Below are 24,698 nucleotides of genomic sequence, written 5' to 3'. Positions count from 1 at the left end.
TCACTTCCATCAACGTTACAGGCCAGAAGAACTCTGGATTTTATACCACCATAGCATGGGCCACTTTTGAAGGTGAGGGTCTTGCTATGTTGAAGGTTAAAGAAAATTCTGGTTATGTCAGCGCTGAACATATCTTATTTCATAACCTTCAATTAGCTGTGGAAGTTGATCTTTCCAGTCGCTGACCGTAGCAGGATTAACCCAATCAATGCTAAACGTGTAAATTTACATTTTAGTGCAGTGCTCACTTTGCTAAGCATATAAAAATAGGTGCAGCGACTGATCAGTTCAAATTTTGCTCCAGAAGTTCAGGGAAGGTCTAAAGAAGAGAGAGTTCACTTCTCCTCGAATTTACATTAGGATATTGTTTCCTAGCAATGATGAAATGTAGATCTTCTATACTTCCAACAACAACAAAATGGCTGTGCCAGGAAAGAAGAGACACGTTGGCAATGATGAATATGAAGAACTTTTAGTTGATACTGGTGCAGATAATGACTTTCTGCACAATAAAAGAACTGAATATGATGTTGGAGACGATGTGATAAGAAATGTTAGTGAAGATAATGACATCAGTGAGGAAGATGAAGGAGAAAAGCCTACCTCCACCAGTGATAAATAAATAAATAAATAAATAAATAAATAAATAAATAAATAAATAAATAAATAAATAAATAAATAAATAATTAATTAATTTTCTTGAATTGCTGGTTAGTTACTCAAACACTTCACACTTTCTGTTTATGCAATTCAGGTGTTGTAGACAATATACTTAACGATGATTCTCCAAAAATAGATTTCTTTCTGTGTTTGTTCAGTTCTGCACTGGTACAGGTTATTGTGGAGGCTACCAATGAATATTACAAGAAGGTCTGAACAGTTTACCAAAGTTCTATGAATAGTAGACTTCAGAAGTGCTTTGAACAATGCCAAAGTAATGTCCATTTTTGGACTTTGAATAACACCACCATTGAAAATTTATGCTTAATTTCAATTTACTAACTTAAAATGTCAGTTAAATAACCAGTAAAGCTATTTTTCCATAATTCCTTATTCTTGGGAAAAACAAACCAGCACAGAGTGGCTACGTATAGATAAACCTAGCATTGCAAGGTTTAACAGCCATATTCTCCCCAGAAAAAGCCTTGTAAACAAGGATATGTAGTTTCTTCAAACAGTCGATCCAACAGTTTGATTCTCTGAAGCAGCCAATCTCAAGCTGCACAGCGATAAGTAGCGGCTTTTCCTTCAGATGTGATCCATCTGTGTTTTCATTGACAGCCTGGGCTTGCTTAAACCAACTAGAAAGGATAGACACTAACTCCTCTAATGGCGACACCTTCATGGATTTGCAATCTTCTGAGAAGGAAGGGTGACAACACAGGAAACTGTTCTATATGTCCCCTTGTTTCTTCACGACTGTGTGTAATGTAGAAATATGCGGACAATATTTTGTAGCCAAATTCGTGCGAGTCCCCTTGTGGGCATCGACTTGCTCCAAAACGTTCATTTTCTCATCCCAGAGAAAAGGCATTCTATTTCTTCTCCGTGAGAAAATGTTACACAATGCTTTACAAGTTGCAAAAGTTACTAAAGCAATGTAAATCACTACGATAAGAAACACGCAATATGCAGACTGCTTTGCTTAACCCCAATTTCTCACTGCACGTTACTGTTTTGACTTATCAAACAAATGCCACGATTCTCACTCTTGCTAGGCCACCAAAGTATTGATTACTGCCATCATTCTCCACAACCGCCAATAGTAATGCGCGAAACATTGTAAACATTTCAAGTAATTCAGTTCACCAACAGGGAAGCACGTAATATATTCCGACCAATAACTCGTGGGAACGAAATTGTTCCTTTACTATGGGACTTCAAAATACTACCATGTTTTTGAAGAAATTGTAAAATCATGAAAATAGAAGTTCAAGGAAACTTTTATGTAACTTATACAGAATTTCAGTACGGACTTACATTTTATGACATAAGGTCAGGGAAAACATGATATAAGTCGTAAATTTGAATTTTCACTATAATAATAATAATAATAATAATAATAATAATAATAATAATAATAATAATAATAATAATAATAATAATAATAACAACAACGATCAACCTCAAACTGCCATATTGTCTCATTATGAATTAGCTGCTGAACTAGGCCTGACCAAACAGTGCTCCTTGGGTGCAAGCAATCTGGCAAATATTCATTTACAGGAAGGAGTCAACAGCATGGATGGACTGTCTCCAGATATTTTGATCTTCAACTATACAGCCTACTTCAGATCCTTCAATGACATACCGTATTTTCTCGCGTAATTTACATATTTTTTTTTTGACAAAAAATACTGGCGAAAACTTTGTATGCGTAAATTATTCAAGGAATTCAGGTATTTAAAAATTATTGACAATTCATTTACATTTAAAAGGGTATATCATATGTAATATGAACACAATTGGTTGAACTTATTTGCAGTTATAGTAAAATTTAGGCGTGAGATTTTTTCTGAAAAGTCAAATAGGGTACATCAAGTAAGTTGGACACGTGGGTTTGAAGTACCAACACTGGAAAATAATCTTCCCATTACGAGCTGACAATAAAACCCGGGCCCTGTTTCATAAAACTAACTAATAATATTACCTAATAATATTAGAACTCATAAAAATAATTATTAGTTTACCAAATTCTGTTTCATAAAGATTTCCACATGACTAATAAAATATCTTCACTAATAATATTAGTTCATTAGTCAGCTGATACAAATGGAGGTTAGAATCGGTCTGTTCCATATGTTCTTGGTTTGGGTTTGTTCCTAGCAGTAGGCTAATGCTTGACTACAACAGACTATTAATCCACATGTTCGAAAGGCTCACTTGATATTTTTGTTGTTGTGACTTTGATACATATGAAAATGGATAAAAGAAGTGAAAATAATGTAAGAGAAGAAAGTTTCTTTGCAGAAAGTGATTGAGTTAAAGCACACTATAACCCTCCTGGTTCCTTTTACTTTTTTATTTCATGTGCTCTTAAAAATCTCTGACATGGACTAGCAAAATCTTTGTTTACTACCCCCTGTTGGTGGGGGCAGTAGAATAACAGTCACGGTATCTCCTGTCTGTCGTAAAAGGCGACTAAAAGGGGTCCCATGGCTCTCAACTTGGGAGCGTGGGTTGGCGAATACGGAGCACTGAGATGAGTCCTGCCATTGCTTCAACTTACTTGTGCCAGGCTCATTTTCATCTACCTTTAGGACCTCCCTTGTTCAACTTTTATTCTTTTCCGAACCTGACGGTATTAGGTTGTGAGGCCGAGAGAGTCTTTCATTCTCACACCCTTCGTGGCCCTTCTCTTTCTTTGGCAGATGTCTTCATTTTTCAAAATGTCAGATCCTTTCCATTTTTCTATCTGATTAGTGTTGTTATAGATGATGGTTGCCTAGTTGTTGCCTAAATCATCTTAAAACAATAATCATCACCATCATCTTGGTTTACTGGTCATATAAGCCAAGACTGTAAAGGATACCTGGAGAGTCCAAGCAGAACTGCATTAGAGAAACACAATGATACTGTGTATAACTACCAACCAGTGGAGTGCAATGCGAATCTGCTATTTTACGGTTATGCTTCATTCCTTGCAGTGGAACGTTCTATTACCAATCCTATCAAGCAAATACTCAAAAGTTCTGTAATCTGATGATAATGATGATGATGCTTGTTGTTTAAAGGGGTCTAACATCGAGGTCATCGGCCCCTAATGGTACGAAATAACAAAAAATTCAAATTCATCCACTGACCAAAAGAAAATTTAAAAAATATCATGAAGAATGAATGGATGGACATGAACCCAACAAAAAACAACAAACAAACAAACACAGTGGATCAGACTCCAAAAAGATCGTAAATAATAGTATTACTGACCAAGGGACCACTTATAAAGCACAATGATGCTTGATGTCTAAAGGGGTGCAAAACCAACGTCTAAGGCCCCACAGAATGGTACATGTCGTGAGTAAAGTAGAACCATGGTATTTGTCATGTTGGGGTACTAATCAAAAGTAGCGAAGACTCACGGTGGTCCACACGAGATGGCACTACTCACAATTATTGTACTTCGTACTGGTAACACAGACCTATGGTGTTTCTCACACAATGGTGCCACTCATAGCCAACGCAAACTGATGAGTTTCCTCACCTAGGTGAACTAGTCACGGGTGCCAGTCCCACAGGTCCAGTGGTGTTCCTCACATAGTGGGTACTAATCACAGGCAACGCAGACCCACGGTGTCGTTCATATAGTGGTACAACTCACAGGCAACGCCCAGACCCGCGGTGTTGCTCATATAGTGGTACAACTCACAGGCAACGCCCAGACCCGCGGTGTCGTTCATGTAGTGGTACAACTCACCGGCAACGCCCAGACCCGCGGTGTTGCTCATATAGTGGTACAACTCACAGGCAACGCCCAGACCCGCGGTGTTGCTCATGTAGTGGTACAACTCACAGGCAACGCCCAGACCCGCGGTGTCGTTCATGTAGTGGTACAACTCACCGGCAACGCCCAGACCCGCGGTGTTGCTCATATAGTGGTACAACTCACAGGCAACGCCCAGACCCGCGGTGTTGCTCATATAGTGGTACAACTCACAGGCAACGCCCAGACCCACGGTGTCGTTCATATAGTGGTACAACTCACAGGCAACGCCCAGACCCGCGGTGTTGCTCATATAGTGGTACAACTCACAGGCAACGCCCAGACCCACGGTGTCGTTCATATAGTGGTACAACTCACAGGCAACGCCCAGACCCGCGGTGTTGCTCACACGGGTACTGGAAAACCCCGGGCCAGGCTCTTGGCTGCTGCTAATCACAAACCTATTTCGCACCTAATATAGCGGTACTACTCGCAAGTACAGGCAACCTATGGTGTTCCCCGCGTGATGGACGAATCAAAAGTAGTTTCATGGTTCTAATTCAATCATCCCTTGGTCGCCCCTTTTAGTCGCCTCTCACGACACGCAGGGGATACCGTGGGTGTATTATTCGTCTGCGTCCCCCACCCACAGGGTGTAAAGAGAGAGAGAAAAGAAGAAGAAAGAAGGGATCCGTCACTTCGAAAGATGAAGTAACGGATGAAGAAAGGCAAGGGCTGCGAAGGGCGTGAAAATGAAAGACTCCCTAGGCCTCGAATGCTCTAATACCGTCGGGGTCGGAAAAGAACAAGAGTTGACCAAGGGAGGTCGGGCAGGATAGACAAAAGTGAGGAGCCTGGCACAAGTAAGTGGAAGCAATGCCAAGACTCGGCTAAGGGCCCCGTGGTCACCAATCAACACTCCCAAGTTGAGAGCCCCTTGGACCCCTTTTAGTCGCCTCTCACGACAGGCAGGGGATGCCGTGGGTGTATTCTTCATCTGCGTCCCCGACCCACAGGGGGTAGTTCTGTAACCTAACCTATCTCCCATTGTATTCATATGTTTGTTACATGCCAGTACAGGCTGTTTTTGGCATAACATTTATTGAATGGTGAATACCTATACTTGTTCCTTATCACTATTTGAATCAGAGTCGACCATTTCAGTGATCTTCACGATTTTATGCTAAAATATTAAAATACCACTCATTTTGGTTTCACTAATAATATGAATTATGAGTCAAAATACATTCATGGAAATAATCCTAATAATATGAGTAACTTTTATTAGCCGTGGTGTCTATGAAACAATCTACTAATATTATTAGGAACATCTACTAGTAAGTTTGACTCATAAACTAATAACTAATATTATTAGCAAATAATTTTATGAAACATAATACTAAATTTATTAGTTAATATTATTGGTTTTTACTAATAATATTAGTGAAATATGTTTTATGAAACAGGGCCCTGAAGTGAAATAAACATGGACTAATACAAGTACAATTCACGTAATGTCATAATGACATTCTGGCAACAACAAAAAAAAAACTCTCCAACATGAGAAGGGCCGTGTATCGAAGGAGGGATCCTGCTAGATTTTCCCAAACAGTTGGTATCCAATCTTGAATGACTGACATGTCCACCCACTCCTTTTCTTGGATACAAACGTGAATCCCTCATGGAAATTTTACTTTAGGCATTATTTTTAGTTTTAGAACAATGTAAGGTACAAGCTCTCTCCCATCAGCTTTTACAGCAAGCATTGCAGTACATTATTTTTCGGTTTCAGTAGTGCATACGATAACACTGGGTCCCTTTCTTATCTATTGTTTGACTTTGTGGCATATGGAAACTAATTGGTGTCTGACCTATGGTTCCTATTTGAGATCAAATATTCCTTTACTTTACACTTCCCAATCACAAAGTGATGAAAATCAATTGCTTTTTGGTTGAAATCATTTGGCATTTTTTGGCATAATCTTGTTCTTCGTCGAAGAGAAAGTCCATTTCTCTTCATAAAATTATTCACCCAGCCACGGCTAAACTCCAAATCCGAGACAGTGATTGCATGTGCAGCGGCTATTTATCGTCCTTTAAAATAACAGCATTTCGTGAGAAACGGCATATGAAACATTGCGTAATGAAATCAAATATTTAAGCAGATCCTCCTATACTTGCGGAAACTTGTCGCTTCTTGGCCCGCGAAATTCTTTGCAAGAATTGTTGGTCGCTTAAGTGCACTCCTGTTACCGCAGTAGCGCATGTTGCATTCGGACACTGAATACTTGCGTCCTGCCGTCCTATTTCCATATGTTCCAGCGTAACTGATCACCGCGAGTTTATATGATGCAGTATTACTTGAATACTTGCTCACTGTTGACTAAAAAACAATTTTGAGATCACATAAAACGTATGTCCCGTACCCAGAACACTCTTAAAATATGTTTGTATCAGACTGGAATAGAGCATCACCAGTCACTTCTGGGCTGATTCTCTCACTGAACTAGTGCAGTGTTATTTCCAAATGGCTGATAACAGCACGTTGCCCGGTATCTGGAATGCCCAGTTTCGCAATGGCAAGGCTGCTACTTTAGTAGCTGACATCTTTATTTCGAAATGCATCCGCAGCTGCATGACGGATGTTTGAAGAAGATGGACCCAAAAATATTGGGATGCGTAAATTACGCAAGGGCGTTAATTATGCGAGAAAATATGATATTCACGTTGGATTTCAGAGAGTCTAAACCATCTCAATGTTGGCCACCCTCGTCTCTGAGATACCTCCACCTTCCCAAGCGTAATAGACTTTTCCAATTAACCAGAGTATCTCATAATGTGCCCAAAATATGACAGCTGTAATCTCGTAATGAATACCTCAAGAAACAGATCTGGTTTGAATGACCCATGCATTTGTCTTCATGGCTGTCCAAAGGATACACGATATCCTTCTCCAACACCAGGGCTTAAGTGCATCAATATACTTCCTATCTCTCTTCCTTATGGTCCAGTTTGATGGTGGTGATTATTGTTTTAAGAGGAAGTACAACTAAGCAACCATCCTCTATACAACACTAATCAGGGAGAAAAAACGGAAGAGATCCGACACTTCCAAAATAAGTGAACTGTCAAAGAAAGACAAAGGCCACGAAGAGCATGAAGAGAGATTCCCTAGGCCTCCGCACGTAATACCGTCAGGTTGGAAAAGAATAAGAGTTGACCAAAGGAGGTGTAATAGGATAGATGAAAGGAGCCTGACACAAGTGGAAGCAATGCCAGGACTTAGCCAAGAGCCCCATGGTCGCCAACCCACCCTACGAAGTTAGAGGCCCCTTTGTCGCCTTTTACAACAGGCAGGGGATATCGTGGGTTTGTTCTACCGCCCCCATCCACAGGGGGTAGGTATGGGAAAGACTAATGCTTTAACCATTCTGACTTCAGTATATAGAGATACATCTGAAGATCTTATCCAGGCCTTCGAATACTGCTCTTCCAAGGGGAAGTACGGAAATTTAATAATTTATCAAGAGAAATTTTGATAAATTTCCAAATTCTTTTGATATTTAAGAGAAGACTAGGTAAACAATCAATAGGGAATCTGCTACCTGGACGACAGCCCTAAATGCATATCAATGATGAGTGATTGATTGGCCACACTCCTGGTGCCAAGGAGGGAGGAGGAGGAGGAGGAGGAGGAGGAGGAGGAGGAGGAGGAGGAGAGAAAGGTAAGCAGTCTCCCCACGCGACAGCAGTGGTTGCGCTCCAAGAGGCAGAAGTCTTGACCATCACTTTGCAAGACATTTCCCCCAAATGTTAAGACTTCATGAAAACTGTATGAATATTAGTGCACTGTAATTATATATACATACCTGCCAACTTTAAAAAACAAAAAATCACGAGATTTTGATATGAAAATCAGGAGATACAATTGGTCAAAACTGCATATTCTACATGTCTTCTGCAATACAGTACTATGATATATTTATAACACTTATTGCCTCAAAGCCCGACTGTTGCTATACGAGGCTACAAGGCTAAAAATTACTCATCTCTATTTCCTCACAGGAAGTATGCGAGTGAGATGATCAGTCTCTGACAAGCCTACTGAAAATAGTATGAACTCATGTTCCACATGTATGAATTAGTCATGCACTTACATGCCACTACTTAGCAAATGCATAGATTAATATAATGCATCAAGCGCCTGTGCGATTATGCAAAGCGCAATGCTATTTGTATCAAACAACTAACTGATGTACCCGTGCTACGCTACGGAATTCTCAGAAAGACTGTCCTTAAAGTCTTCCAAACTAAAGTCAACATAGGTCATTGCGATGACGTCAGTATGAATGTCGCGATTAAAAGCAATGCTGTCATATGAAATATTTGATCAAACAAAATGAAAAACAGCACATTTTCTCACTTTTAACTAAAAGTGCTATGGTGTCGATCTAACAGTTCAAAGTTCCAAAGCTAGAATGACAACGCCACAGATAACTGCGAACACTCCTGTGTCATATTCCGTTTAAGTGTGCACACTGCTCATTCTAATAACTGCCTCAAAGTAGGGATCAAATAGCTGGAATACTATGATGATCCAGTGTGTTACGTACCAGTAGTATTGGAAAATTTATGAACCAGAGGAATGGCATGCTAAAGAAGAGAGAGATCTAACTCCCCAGATACTTCCCGCTAATATTCAGGCAGGCTGCTATACTCGACACGCAACAGCAATGCCATCCATCGGAGATAAATGGCAGTAGAATATACAAAGCACATCACAACAAACAATGGTCAATATAATGTTATTGTTGAAAAATTTTATGAGCTATCAATATTGCAGGCCTTCACATTTAGTTTTCTTCAGACTTTGTGATATTAGGGCATCTAATGTAAAGAGAGTCGTCCTTTCTTTCATGACTCTCTCTTGCGTTATAATTCAATCGATCATTCCTTCATGACTTTTTTCTCCTTCTTATAATCATCTTCAAAATTTAATCACCATCGCCACCAATATTATTATAGTTGGTACGGTGAAACTGAATAAGACATGAAAAATCTGAAATTGTATTCTCTGTAATTTTTGTTATGTAGTACGGTACTTTCCGATATGACCAATAAGATATGTAATTAAAAATTGAAATTTTGGCACCTTCCCCTAAACTACCATTTCGAACAAGATGAATAAAATTATTTATAGCGTAGACTGTAGTTCCGTATTTCCCGACTGTATATACCGATTTTCATTAAGTTTTCTTCAGCTGTTTTCTCGTGATGAGCGTAAATACAGAGAGACAGAAATTACGGAAAATTAAAACGTACATTTCCCCTTGTTACTGTGGTCATGACCAGTACAGAAATATCATTCTTTTCAAATTCTGAGCAATGTACAGACAAAACTCCTTAATTTATATCGAGATAAATTAAAATTAGTCAATTGTCCCCAAATGTCTCCTAAAATCCATAGAAAAGTCACTAGTTGTTATGATTGAAATTCTGTTACTATATTACTAAAAAAGTCTCCATATCTAGCGACAAGTCTCCAAAATCGACTGGACTGACATGAACTGTGAACAAACACGAAAATAGTACGCGAGAACGAGAGATTGACAATCGATATATGCGTTGCGCCATAAACGTTTCATTACATGTAATAAATATCATTTTTCAATGATTCAAATATCAGGTTTCAATAAAAATTGCACATTCGCGCACATTTCTCGCATTAATAAACCCCGATATTTCGTTTGAAAGAGGCCAATGACTGAAGGACTTCCGGCCACTGGCGTAAAAAAGCTGAAACGGCGGGATTTGATAACAAATGTATGAAATTCACCAAAAAATAAGTTAAAATCAGAAGAAATAATAGAATAATCGGAGGCGGGAAAAACTGTCGAAAATCGGAGTCTCCCCCCAAAATCGGGAAAGTTAGCAGGTACGTATATAGGAAGCATATGGAGAGCAGCGACTTACCAGTTATGTGAGCACGCAAGAGTAAACAGATCCACATGACAATATGGAGCAAATATTCATTCAACTGACCCATAGTTTTGAGTTCTGGTTGCATATTCGCATTCTGATTCCTTGCTTCTCTTGTCTTTTTTAGATTTAATTTATGAGCACTACAGATTTTAATCACCTAATGTTTACGTTGTTCCGTTTTGGAAGTATTTTGCTACATTTAAAAATTGAATTAAAGAATTTCTAAATGTACAGATTGCTAAAGTGCATATGGAGGCAGAAGTGTGTGCCAGAAGACTGGGGAAAAGGAATAATAATACCGGTCTTTCAAGAAGAGGAACAAGAAAGTGTGCTATAATATCGAGCAGTGGTGCCCAAACGCTGCACAGTTCACAGTGTGTTAAGCATGTCCACTCTTGGGGGGAGAGAGACGTAATGTGGTGGCGAGCTCTGACAGTAGAATCGACCAGGTGTATAGTACGAGTTTGACTGCCAGGGAACATAGCACACAGGGTTCAGGATGGCAGGTCATTGGAACTGCTGTTGCAAACGCACTGCAGTATGGAAAGCACATCAGAAAAGAGAAAAGGTAGCAAAAATTTGCAATCCTATAAAACCTGTGTTTGGGAGAGGTTTTTCTCTAATGAAACTTCACAAACGAGCCTATATTGCTCAGGCGGCAGTGTGCCAGCCTCTCACTGCTGGATACCGTGGTTCAAATCTTGGTCACTCCATGTGAGATTTGTGCTGGACAAAGCGAAGGCGGGACATGTTTTCCGCTGGGTACTCCGGTTTTCCCTGCCATCTGTCATTCCAGCAACACTCTCCACTATCATTTCATCTGTCAGCCATTAATCATTGCCCCAGAGGAGTGCAACAGGCTTCGGCAGCCAGCACAATTCCTATCATCGCCGCAAGTTGGGGGCTTCATTCATCCCACCCCTGACCCAGTCACTGACTGGAAAACAGGCTGTAAAACTTCACAAACTACAGTTGCATACAAGATTATCTGACGAAATCTTGCGAAGCAGCTTGCGCTATTGTCTGTGTGCCGTACGTTTGTGCCGGACATTGGTTTCATCATTACTCCGAGAAAGCATTAATAAGATACAATACAATAGCATTTCGTATGTGATATGCACAGTAGAAGTCCGATATAGTGAGTACGGCATATAACGAGAACCCCTTTATCCTGACAATGCTGTGCTGTCCCTTCAAAATTCGTATATTAAAACTGTATTATCCTTTGGTTACAGTGATAGCCCTATCACTGACGCATCCGTTATTACAAGTGATTAAGCATGCAAGGTTTTTTCCATTACCGATATTTATGTACCCCAGTGATTATGTTGAATTTGATTATTTTCGGTATCGTTTCCTCGCTATGTCCACTAGCGAATTCTCTCGTCGACATTCGAAGGCGATGTCGGAGTCTATTAGTAATATCCGTCGACTGCTGTACCGTAAAGATGATTCGAAATGAAAGAGAACATATTTTCATAATAAATGCGTAAATAGCGTGTCCGATAACAGTTCTTGACTCGTTAAAATAAAGGTTGACTAAACAATCGCTTTCCGTACTGCAATTAAGTAAAAATGGGATACACCTCGAGATATGGCAGAGTGCATAATTGATTTCACAGGTTAGTTTACATTTTCTCGCATCTGGTTAAATTATGGAAAGGTTATCATCATGTAAACTCATAGCGAGAAGGTTATCATTTCTCTACTGTCACTTGACGTATGTTTTCATCATATGTATAGTACGGTTAAGTTAGGATAGGTGACGCAGTTTGAATAAGGAAACAAACGTTCCCTACAAAATGTGACTGATGATCTTTGGTACGGCATAGTTTTCTCACTATGTGCATTTGCAAGCTTCCTCGTCGACATTCGAAGGCGATGTTGGAGTCGATTAGTAACTTAATACCCAGCGACTGCTGCTCTCTAAGGAAAATTGCAAATGAAAGAGGATAACAAGTTTTCTTAATAAATGCGTAAATAACGTGGCCGATAGCAGTTGTTAACTTGTTAAAAATAATGGCTAAAGTAAACGATATCTTAATTTTAATGTTATATACTGAAATCAAGTAAGAATGTGATACACCTCAAGATATGGCAGAGTACATCACTAATTTCAGAGGATAGTTCATATTTTCTTGCGTCTAGTTTAATTTCGGAAAGGTTATTCATATGTAAATTTTTAGCTAGGATAACTCATTTCTCTACTTGCGTTTCAAATAAAAAAAATTTCATCACACATATAGGTTAGGTGACGCCATTTGAAGAAGGAAACTCTGGAGTGATACCGTATTTTTCCGAATCCAAGATGATGCTTTTTCCCTCAGAATCTCATGCGAAAAATCAAGGGTCGTCTTCCATTTGCCGGCTAACAGTAATGAATACCACTGGCAACTCCCGCAGTAACCACGCTGCTTCGTTTCACCCCCGACAGCCGCATGCACACACAAAATTTGTTGACGAACGACCGCCTCTTTATTATACATCGCTAGCCGCAGGAACTGGTTGTACAGTGCCTGTGTGTAACGTCACTGGATCTCAGGAAAAAGTGAAGACGGAATGAGAATGACAATCTGTTAGCCTCTACAAAAACGTTTCACAAATCTGAAGAATGGCATCAAAACATCCAGGAAAGGCAATTAGTTGATGAAGAAATGGATAAAGAAATTACAATGAATGAAATTGAAATGGCAGCGGAAAGATGAAGAATGGAAAAACTGCTGGAATAGATGAAATTTCAGTGGAGATGATAAAGGCAGCTGGAGCTGTAGGCCTGCAGTGGACATATCGGGTTCTCAGGAATGTCTGGGAGAATAAGGAGGTCCCTGAGGATTGGCAAAAAGGAATAATCATCCCAATTTTCAAGAAAGGTGATAAGAAAGTTTTGAAGAACTACAGGGGAATTACTGTAATATCCCATGTTGCTAAGATAATGGAAAGGATACTGGAAAGTAGAATAAGGTTGAGGGTTGAGAATCAGATACAGGAAAATCAGTTTGGTTTCAGAAGTGGAAGGTCAAGAATAGAGCCCATTTTCATTATGAGACAACTAATGGAAAAGCAATGGGAGTACGGGAATGATATGGTGATGACATTCATTGACATTGAAAAGGCATATGACAGTGTCCCCAGGATGAAAGTTTGGGACAGTCTGGTGCAAAAAGGAATTGGACAGGGATTAATAAAAATGATCATGGCATTGTATAAGGAATGTTGTAGTTGCGTGCAAACACAAGTTGGCAGGACAAGTTGGTTCAAAATAACTAGTGGGCTGAGACAGGGAAGTGTTCTATCACCAATCCTGTTTACAATAGTAATGGATGACATCATGAGAACAGCAAAAGCAGCATATGGAGGAAGAGAAATGAACATGATGTTATTTGCAGATGATATTATGATTTGGGGAGAAGACGATAGGAAGGTTCAAGAACAGTTGAATGTAGTGAATGGGAAGATCGAAGAATGTGGATTGAAAATAAGTGTAGAAAAGAGTAAAACTCTTGTTATGACTAGAGGGGAGAAAGAAGGGAAAGGTCAGATTAGACTTGCAGGCAAGCCCTTGGAAGTAGTGGAAACGTTTAAATACCTGGGGAGTGAATTAATGGAGAATGCTCAACTGGATGCTGAGATTAGTAAAAGGATTCAAGCTGGAAGTTGTTTCTATCATAGTGTAAGAAACATGTTATGGGACAAAGATATGCCAACGGAAGCAAAGGATACTATGTACAAGATATATTACGTACCCATAACAACTTACGGAGCAGAAACATAGACAATGACAAAGAAGGATGAGAGCCGAATACAGGCAGCCGAAATGAAGTTCTTGAGGAGTATTTTACAGAAGAGTAGAAGAGACAAAATAAGGAATGAGAAAATCCGGGAAGAAATTGGAGTGGAAAAATTGAATGATAGAATAGAGAAGAGCCAACTAAGATGGTTTGGGCACATAAAGCAAATGAGCGACGAAAGAATGCCAAAAAAAAGTGATGGAAATGCAAATCCAAGGAAGGAGAGGCCGTGGATGACCATGATTGAGATGGAAGGATACCATCCAACGCAGCATTATAGAAAGAAACCTGGACTGGGACACAATGTTGGAGGAGGAGGGGTGGAAAGACCGAAGAAAGTGGAGAGGAACCATATTTGCCCCTACCTGGCTACAGCTGGATAAAGGGAAATGATGATGATGGCATCAAAACATGCGAGCCTTCGAATTTAGAAAGGCCATGGCTACACAGTGGCAGAGTTATAACGCGTCTACTGTACCACACTTAGAGAAATTAAGTTTTATAGTCAGCAGAAATATTTTCGTGATGGATAGTCATAAAGATACGTGGAAGAGGTATTGCCGGCAAATTTTCAACGGGTTCTCGTTGATATTATGATACCAATTTTAAATTAATGATTATTGGAAATGTAGAATAATTGTGCAGCTGCACAAAAATATGGCATTAGCCTAGCTAAAGCCAATATTTGGCATCAGCGTAACGACAAAGATAGCTTAAAAAAATTTGTACTGTACAAAAAGTGCATACAGTGGTCCGCAACAAGGACGCTTTAGAGAAGTTGAAGATGAAATTGTGAGGTATGTTCACGAAATACGCAAGGGCGGAATGGCCATACCATGGTGCAATAAACTCATTTGTTGACCTTCAACATCTGCGATTAGGCCGATACATTGCTAGCCGCTGAAGTTGGCCGACCACGGTAACCGAGACGTGAGTGTAGCGGTAATATCTGACGCTGAATAAAAGTACCGTAACAATTTTATGGACAGCAAGAATATTTCCCTGGCGGATCGCCATATTGTAGAGACGCATGGAATAGGTATTGCCTGGAAATTTTCAAGGTTTTTTTTTTTTTCGATATTATGATGTTAATTTCAAGTTAACGGTCATTTAACCCATGGAAATAAAGAATAATTATGCACTCGCAAACAAATGCGGCATAACGAAAGACACTGTTCTCCATCTAAAAATAGTCTAAAATGCGTACTGTGCAACAAAGGCATTCATATGATTTTACAAAGCACTTTTTGAGCCCGATTAAAAATTTTTGAAGAAAAAATTGAGGTTCGTCTTAGATTCCGAAAAATACGGTACTGTAATTTTTTTCAGAATGAAATTAAACACACACTTTCTCGTAGTGTCGGATTTCGAAAAATAACAAACAAGTAAGCCGTAGTGTGAATATCATCTGCGGAAACGCAAGTTTTGAACAAAGTGACTGCCGTTTCATATTGATTTTAAAGTATATAGGGGTTTTCCGACTTTTATACAACATTTGGATATAATGAAAATCCCATATAGTGAGTAAATTTTCTGCTGTTGTGAATTTTCGCTATAACAGACTTTTTCTGTATATGATATGTATTGTCACAGGTTTACTCAAACTAGGACACATCGTATGGATTTGTATTTGTTTATTGTATATGACGTATTTTCAACTGAAATGATGCACAGAAGGCCTGTAGAGATTTCAGACGAATTAAGAACACTGCGATCAGAACGAATGAAGGAGTACTGGATAGATAAGTAGAATCAAACAGTACAACCTTCAAAGAAAAAGTGTACATGAAAGATTTAAGTGGTCCAATGTGGCCAATAAAGTTAATAATATGATGTATAAACCACAATAAAATAATATTATAGTATGCGTGTGAAATTTTCGGACTCTGGATGACTGCTTCGATTAGCAGCATTCCCCTTGATGACTACTACGATTAGCAATATTCCCCTTCCGAATGGCTAATCAAGTCTGTCACGCTGGGAGGAGCAGTGCTGGAGGGGTGGTAACAATGTGCAAGCTTGAGGCCAGCTCAACGCACAGCGTATTAGTGTGCTTCACAGTGCAACATTCCTGGCCACTGCATGTGTACAGGAATTGCACACATCACAAGTGGCAAAAATACTGGAAAGGAGAACTGGAGAGGAGAATGAGAAGGCTGAAGGAGAGTTGCAAGAGGAACAGTATGGCTTTAAAGTGGAAGTTTTACAGTGGACCCAGTCTTCAGCGTGAGGCAATTAATGGAAAAGAATTGGGAATATGGAAAGGATTTGGTCATGATATTCATCGATCTAACAAAGGCATATGATAGTGTTCCCAGACAGGTGATTTGGGGAACCATGATTTAAAAAAAAGAGAGAGAGAGACTGGGTACACAAACTGTAGGAATGGTGCAGGCAATGTACAACTGCATCAGCAGTGTACAGACTCTGGTTGGAAAGATGGAATGGTTTAGAAATAAAACTGGACCAAGGCACGAGCGGGTGCGCTATCATCTTTTTTATTTCTAATGGTTATAGATAAAATTGTCAAGGAACCAAAGGAAGCAATATGGGAATAGGGAAATTAAGTTATAACTATTTGCAGACAATATTGTGTTTTAATGAACGAACAGCAAAGAAGTAGAACAACAACTTGATGCACTGCACAGAAAAATTGGTATGCAAATCAGCGCAGAGAAAAGCAAGACCATGGTTATATCAAGAGAAGAAAGACAAGGGAAAGGCAGTGTGAAAATTGGTGGTCAAAGCCTTGAAACTTGACAGTTTTAAATACGTAGGGAGTGAATTAATGCAGAATACAAGGCTGGACTTGGAGATTAGCAAAGGAGTGCCACAGGGCAATGCATTCTACCAGAGTGTAAGACCCCTTATCTGGAATAAGGAAGTACCAAGACGTATACAGAGATGTATTATGCAACCTTAATGACCTACGCAGTCGAGACCTGGACAATGACAAGTAGGGAGGAGTAGAATACCTAGGAAGTATGATAGGAAAGACAGACTGAGAAGCAAAGCTGAGAGAAAGAAGGTAGGAATGGAAAACCTAAATGAGAGAATTGACAGGAGTAAACTAAGATGGTTTGGACATGTAAAGAGGACGGAGGACAAAAGAATACCAAAACAGATGATGGAGATGAAGTTCTATGAAAGAGGGCAAGAGAGAGACCTAGATCAAGGTGAAACAATTCAATAAAGAGGAACGCTAGCAGAAGAAACAGGGTCTGGGACAAAATGACGGAAGTGGAATGGTGGAAGGAGAGAGGAAGGTGGAGAAGTGCCATAAATGCCCCACCTGGCAGGAGCTGGATAAGGGGAAAGGAGCAGGATAATGGTGGTGAGCTTTTCATGTAAGAGCACAGCAAGATTATGCCTATTCCAATGAGTTACAACAGTTTAATGGACATGGTTACCTTTCTTCCTTTTCTAGTCAGTATTTAATATGGGACAGTTTACCCTAAGAAGACTATCTTAAGCGAACATTTATATGAAATTTTGATGTGCAATGTCGGATGCTTTAAAAAATTAATTCTCAACCGAGTATCAATATAGTTTATCAAACGTAACGGCTAAAGAAGTCCTATAAACAAGGGTGAAACCTGTACTGAACAAGGTGGAACCAGAATCATTTCCATTTGAGGCTACCGTATGTTAACATACAACCACATTAACTCTGTTCCATTGAGTTTGCATAGAACTAAAATACGTTTTCTGAAGATAGGAGTTTCCAACCAGACTGAGCGCCTGTCATGGTAGAGCATTGGTTTCGGGAGCCATAACTTGCGGGTTCGATTGCATTTCTATTTGATATCAGAAAGTGTTCGAATGTGCCAACCTCTTTCCAGAGAAGCTGAGGTGTAAGAACGTTGTCTCGCCCACGTTGTTTTACATGCCGGTAAGTCTACTGTCAGACCCTGACTCTCCCAACCTGGGCACTGAAAGCCATTTGTGCCACTCAGCCTGGCACTATTATTATTATTCATTTTCCAGCTCCAGTTTCCCCAGGAAAGGTGTACAAGCACTCGCCACTTTCTGTCAATGTACAGATTCTGTTCCTCTATGTCCTCCACTTGACGTTCTTCTTGTTGGACCACCAGTTTCACTATGTTTATCCAATGATTCCTCATTGATTTCTTGGAATCCCTACTGGCCTCTCCCCTTTCACTTCTCTGTCGAAGTAATTCCTTGTTCTCCTTCTGTCTATCCTCATAGCATGTCAAAACCATTGTAGTCTGCATCTTTCTAAAAGCTCGGTAACAGTTTGCTTCATTTCTAATCTTGTCCTTCCTGGCCTTGTGGTTCATTGTTCTGATGAATTTCATTTCCATTCACTGGATTTTACTATTAACCTTGTTACGTAGGGTATGTTTTGAGCCCATGGGTGAGAACTGGAATGAAGTCAACAGGGTCATTTTGCTTGTTGGGGTATTTAATCATCCCAGAATAGATTTCTCCCTTGAAAATGAAACTGAGAAACTTACCGAGTCCTATTACGTATTTCATGGTTATTACTGGGCTGATGGTAAATCAAAAAATCTTTTGTATAATTGACTGGAGTGGTACAATGTAGGACATTATATGCAAAATAAATAAATTATAATCAGCATACAATAGTGTACCAAGGGAAAGAATTTGGCAATGCATGAAAGAACTTCAAGCGTGAGATAGCCTCATAGACAAAGTGAAAAGGTTGTATAGTGGGAACAGAGGCTGTATTCAAGTAGGATGTGGTTTGTCGGACTGGTTTGAAACAAAGAGAGGAGTGCAGCAGGGCAGCTCATTGTCACCACTTCTATTTATTATTGTAATGGATGTAGTAATGAAATCTATTAAAAGGAAAGAACATGGAGATATCAAAGCCTTCACATTTGCAGATGATGTTGCGATCTGGAGTGACTCAGAAGATGAATTGGGAGAGAGAATACAAAGCTGGAATGAGGAGTTTAAGAAATATGGTTTAAACATCAGCAAGACCAAGACGGTGGTGATGAAAGTGTATGGGGAAGGAGCAGAACCAATAATCATGTTAAATGAAGCTCAACTGGACAGCGTTCCAGTTTTCAAATACTTGGGTAGCGTTATATCAAATGACAACCTAGCAAAACATGAGGTGAACAATCGAATCAATAAGGCAACACAATTCTACCACCAGGTAAGACACCTGCTGTGGGATGAGCAAATACCCATGAAAACAAAAATGACATTGTACAAGTCCTATTATACACCAATTCTTACATACAGTCTCGAAACCACAACACTGACCAATAGAGATAATTCCAAACTTCAGGCAGCTGAAATGAAATTCCTACGCACTATGATCCAGAAAACCAGGAAAGACAAGATTAGGAATGAGAAAATTAGAGAAGAAGTAGGAATAGACAATGCTCTCCTAAATAAGATTCAGATATCAAGACTGAAGTGGTTTGGTCACATGAAGAGGATGCCAGTAAACAGAACTGCAAGGAAGGAATTTGACAGAAAGGTAGAAGGAAGACGACCCGTGGGAAGACCACGAAGGAAATGGATAGATTTAGTTAAGAGCGATGTAATGCTGAGAGGTCATGATTGGGACAAGTTGGTGGAGGAAGAATGGTACAAGGACAGGATGAGATGGAGGAGGCTCATATACCACACCCGGGAAACTGGAGATGGTTTAGGATGATGATGATGATCACCATTATCACTCTCAGGATTTTCCAGGTAACAAAACTAAAGTTTGACTACACACAGATGCTTTCTGACTGTGGTACTCACCCATATGGCTTGTCCATCCCATAACACCAGACATTCACAGCCGTCCACTTGAGGGTCTGCGCTACCAGCTTACAGATGAGAGAGCCATACTGTAGCAGAGTACTGCCACAACTGCATATGAAAAAATGGAAAACGGTAAACAATTATTTGCAGAATGAAAGCAGAGCACACAAATATTAGGCAGATAAAGGCAACTTCATCGAAGCAATCTACGATACAATAAAACCTTGTTAATTCAAAGTCGTTGGGACTCAAAAATCACACTTCGAATTACGTGATTTCGAATTAACCACCAACTCGCAATTCAGAAACGCCAACCCTTGCCACGTCACACACTATTCTAAGGGCTGTTACTGCTGCAGTTAACTTTCAAATGCCGTAGAAAGAACTATTTCCAAAATGTATCCAACAAGGTGAATTCAAATAATGCACAATGCACTTTGATAACTCACCGACATACATAAACTTGCACAACGAAAAAAAAATCACGCATAATTGAAAGACAAGGAGAAATCGATACTGGCTCCCATGTGCAAGTGCTTTATTCATTCGATTACTGTACTGTATGCATTTTAGATGCCCTGTACTTGCACAGAAAGTACCCAATGCCCTTCAAACATCGAACTTTCCGACAACAAGGAGAGAAAGTCTCTTGCTTCAACACAATACAGTAAATACAGGTACGATTTGCTGCCATGGCACTCCTGTCATAACTCAGAAATACCAACACCTGCCACATCATGAAGTATTCTAAGACCCATTAATGAATTCAATCACCTTGATTCACAGTTTAAACCTTTCCAATGCCATGGAAAGAACTATTTCCAAAATGTATCCAACAAGGTGCATTTACAATGTTGGATGGATAAATCACTGACAAACATGGAGCATTTACGTTGGATGGATCATTCACTGACAAACATAACCCCACATGGCCAAAGAAAAAACACGATACAAAGACGACGGTAAATTATACTGACTCCCTGTTCAAATGCATTATTTTTCGGATTACAGTTCTGTTTGCATTTTCTTAGATGACTTGTTCTTGCACGGAAAGTGCCCGACGCCCTTAAAACAATGCGGCTTATCGAACTTTCCAATGACGAGGGGAAGAATTCTCTCACTTCCGTGTGCATCGCAACACTGTACAATGACTCTCCACCCTTGTACGATTTCCTGGCTGGCACTTCCTCCTTTAAAACCATAAGACCGTTTGGGCTCGGCATTAAAAGAAAGCAATGCAGTTTCATTGGCATTACCGCTAACAATTTTGTTTGGTGCGTACGAAATTGATTATATGAGCTATGCTTCTTATTCTGTTTCTCCACACACTGCTTGCTACATGATATTGCGGCGTTCCTTAAAACTCTGAATACAAAAGAATTATGATTTCACTTGAATTTAGCAATTATGAAGCACACTGAAGACAGAGCAAAGCGAGTCGTTCCGGAAGACGCGTTCTATCATGACGTGGAAAAATTCTGAATTTAAATTATTTTATAAGATGCTATTGCTTTAAAATGTAAAGGCAGTTTCGAATTAAAAGTCTGAATTATGTTAATGGGTCAGACATTGTACTTCGAATTACGAATTATCTGTATTTCAAATTAAACAATTTAAATAACATGCAAAATGATACCTCATGTTTCCGGGAACGAAAGCTTCTTCAAATTAGGCGGGATTTTGAATTATCGAGGTTCTACTGTATAAGAAACTGCTGAATTCATTCATATTTTCTTCAATGGGGAATCATTTCATTTAGGTGTCAAATGAAAAATCAAGAAATAGCTCTGACAACATTGGTGAGGCCTACAAGTAGACATTCAGATTACTTACCAAGCTATAAGACTCCTGACGACTTTCAAGAGGGCCAAATGAATCTGAGGGAGAGCCAAGCTGAGGGCCAACTTCTCATTGGAGATCTTCTTTCCCAGCGTCTTACTGGTTACTGCAAGCCCACGGCATACGAGGCTTAACACAAGATCGGGCAGCACAGCCTTGGCCACAGGGAACTCGGCACTGTAAACATGGAGTCACGTCACTCAACACAAGTAGTAACATAGCGTAGGAACCTGTCTTTGAGAATCTGGACTGTAGCAAGGTGAAAATAATGAACATAGTATTCTTATGAAAACTTTGATTTCTACGCGACTACTGCATCCGTCACACTTATGCCCTGGTCTAGCTCTATTCTTCTTACATCCTACACTTCCCTCATAAACTAACAAGTCCTCGTGTCTCAAAATGTGTCCTATCAATCTATTTCTTCTGTGTATGCAATCAATTTCATTGCTAGGAACCGTGCCGTTCCACTGCGGACGAGACAGAACTGGGTCAGGCGATCAAGGTCCCCGTACATCACAGGGTTTACGTCACCTAGCGAGCCGGAAGCCAAGGGGAGTGACATTCCAGAAAGATCTGCTCCAAATTTGGAAGAACGAATCACATCGCAGAATAGCTGACGACCAATGAGAATTAGTGAAGCTGTTGGATGGTCAGAGAATCATTCTACAAAGACGTCGAACAGTGTGGTTCCAGAAGAGAGACAGCGAACAGTAGAGTTTTAGAAGAGATGTCAAATAGTATGGTTTTAACCGACTACAATCTAGTACTGGACGACGATTATGATTTTTGAGTGTGCTAATTTAATTTTACGCGTAGACGATTCAGCATAGTGCGATATATTATTGCCGCACATTTTCCTGGGTGAAACTTTCCAAACCACAGACAGTCAGTACACACATTACGTCAAGCATTGCCGCAGAAATTTGTGGAATGTTCTAGTATGAATTACGACAGAAGATTATCACCTTCCTTGATAAGAATATACTGATATGTGCTACCATCTAATGGAAAAGGAAGAACTACGACTGTTTCTATAAACGAGTCTACATGAGGGATGAAATATCATTCCTGGCACTTTCAGCGAGTTCACGTAGGAATGAAAAGTCATCCCTTGGTGCTCAAAGAGTTAAGCCACATTGGTAAGAAAAAAGAAAAGGGGAGAGAAAGAGAGAGAGAGAGAGAGAGAGAGAGAGAGAGAGAGAGAGAGAGAGAGAGAGAGAGAGAGAGAGAGAGAGAGAGAGAGACATTTCACCATTAGAATATTGGCCGACAGGGTAGGAGAGTTGGTGGTCTACAATTTCTAATCAAAAGATTGTGTGCCAAAAATCTGGATTAAATTACAAATATCTCTGCACTGCTCATATGGTGTGAGGGTATACGATGCTCTGATGGAGATTCGCCCATCAGATGGAGACATAACGCCTTGAGCAGAGCCCTTGGTGTTATTCGACAGGAGTAGGATATATGCCGGTACCGAGTTTCACGCTCTCCCTTCCTTATACCATATATCATGTCATTCATTTTGTCTCGTTAACTCTTCTGAAGAGGCTGACATCAGAAAGGGCACCCGATCGTAAAAACTCTCTACGAAGATTCACCTCACTTCATATCTGATCTCGTAGAAAAATGGGACAAGGGTTGGACGTATATAGACATCATTTTGAACAAAATATCCATTTATAAAATGTATATCCTTTGTTTATACACAGAGGTTGACAGAATGCGTCTACTCTTAAGTTACCAACATCGCATGAACTATTAAGGAACTACTTCCCTGTTCAAGATCCACAGTCAACACATGTACATTTTTAGCGTTGTTTTGTGGCGTTACCCACTGCAGTCTTTAGCCGTGGCACTCTGGGGACGCACACATGGGCCTCCAGCAGTAGCAGGGACCTAAACCCTGGGCATCGTCGGACCTTTTGCCCGAGTTGGCTCAGCAGCCCTGAAGACTTGGCCCGGTCACTACTACTTTTGTCTCCACGGCCAGCCAAGTCTTCCCACCAGCTCTGTCGAGAGGGGTCTGGATTGATTTACTGCATTGTCATAGCACTTGTGGCATTCAGTGGATTACTTGTGTTCTTTGCTAAAGTGTGTTCATGTATCTAGGCAGTGATCAAGTGTGATTTGGTGACAAGGTTAGCTCTTGTTTCTTCCGACGACGATGGATATGTTGTGCACCTTTGATACACGGACATGCAAAACGTCTAAGATTGTGTTCTGGCAACCTTCACTGCATATTTGACTTTATACTTGTTTGTATGTATAATTTCTGATTCTTCTGTGTATGTTCCTTCTTGGAGAGCCTCTGAGCGAATGGACCATTAGGTCCCACTAGACCTGCACAATCATATAATTGTAATAAAGAGCACTGCAATCTCCTCCTCAGGAGGTGATTCTCGCCTGCTCCTGTCATGTGTCATGGCTGCGCTGGTGCTCCCCTTATTTCACGCAGAGTTAGGGAACAGTAGATAGGCAGAGCGGGAGGAGAAGCAACCGTCATTGTACAAAGCAACAAAAGACTGAATACACAATATGTTAAACTATAATACTGTAAATATTTAGCAGGCAGTCTTGGCAAGCTGTCTTAAATTTAGGTAATGAGGGAATTCCAAAGTCTGGAACCCGTCCCAACACAAGAATTTATATAAGTATTGGAAAGGAATAAAGAAGCCATTCTATCACAACCTTGTCTGCCACATAGTTTCAGAAGTTCAAAGAGATGTGAACACAAGTTAACTCAGGACCCGTCAGCAATGTGTTAAGAACCTAACAGAAAGGTACTCTATTGAGTGTCACTTCAACACAGTTCTGTTAAAGTATATGAAAGGAACAATCTCAAACTTCTTCAGTAACTACTATCTTCGAGTGAATGGGCTTTTCCTCCCCTCATGAATAGCATTTCTTCTTAG

At 40.0% G+C, this 24,698-nt stretch overlaps 1 protein-coding gene across 1 annotated transcript in view; it reads right to left on the bottom strand.

Moving 5' to 3' along the window:
* The window catches only part of LOC136885565 (proline-, glutamic acid- and leucine-rich protein 1), an 84,815-nt gene that overhangs the window by 24,602 nt on the left and 35,515 nt on the right, over window positions 1–24,698 (bottom strand). Inside the window, exons 8-9 of the mRNA XM_067158210.2 lie at window positions 21,778–21,960; window positions 19,942–20,052 (exon numbers count right to left, since the gene is read on the bottom strand). Of these exons, the coding sequence (XP_067014311.2) occupies window positions 19,942–20,052; window positions 21,778–21,960 (294 nt within the window). The remainder of the gene's footprint in view (window positions 1–19,941; window positions 20,053–21,777; window positions 21,961–24,698) is intronic.

This window comes from Anabrus simplex, chromosome 14, assembly GCF_040414725.1.
Source record: "Anabrus simplex isolate iqAnaSimp1 chromosome 14, ASM4041472v1, whole genome shotgun sequence".
Taxonomy (NCBI): domain Eukaryota; kingdom Metazoa; phylum Arthropoda; class Insecta; order Orthoptera; family Tettigoniidae; genus Anabrus; species Anabrus simplex.
This window is presented reverse-complemented; position numbering and strand designations above follow the sequence as displayed.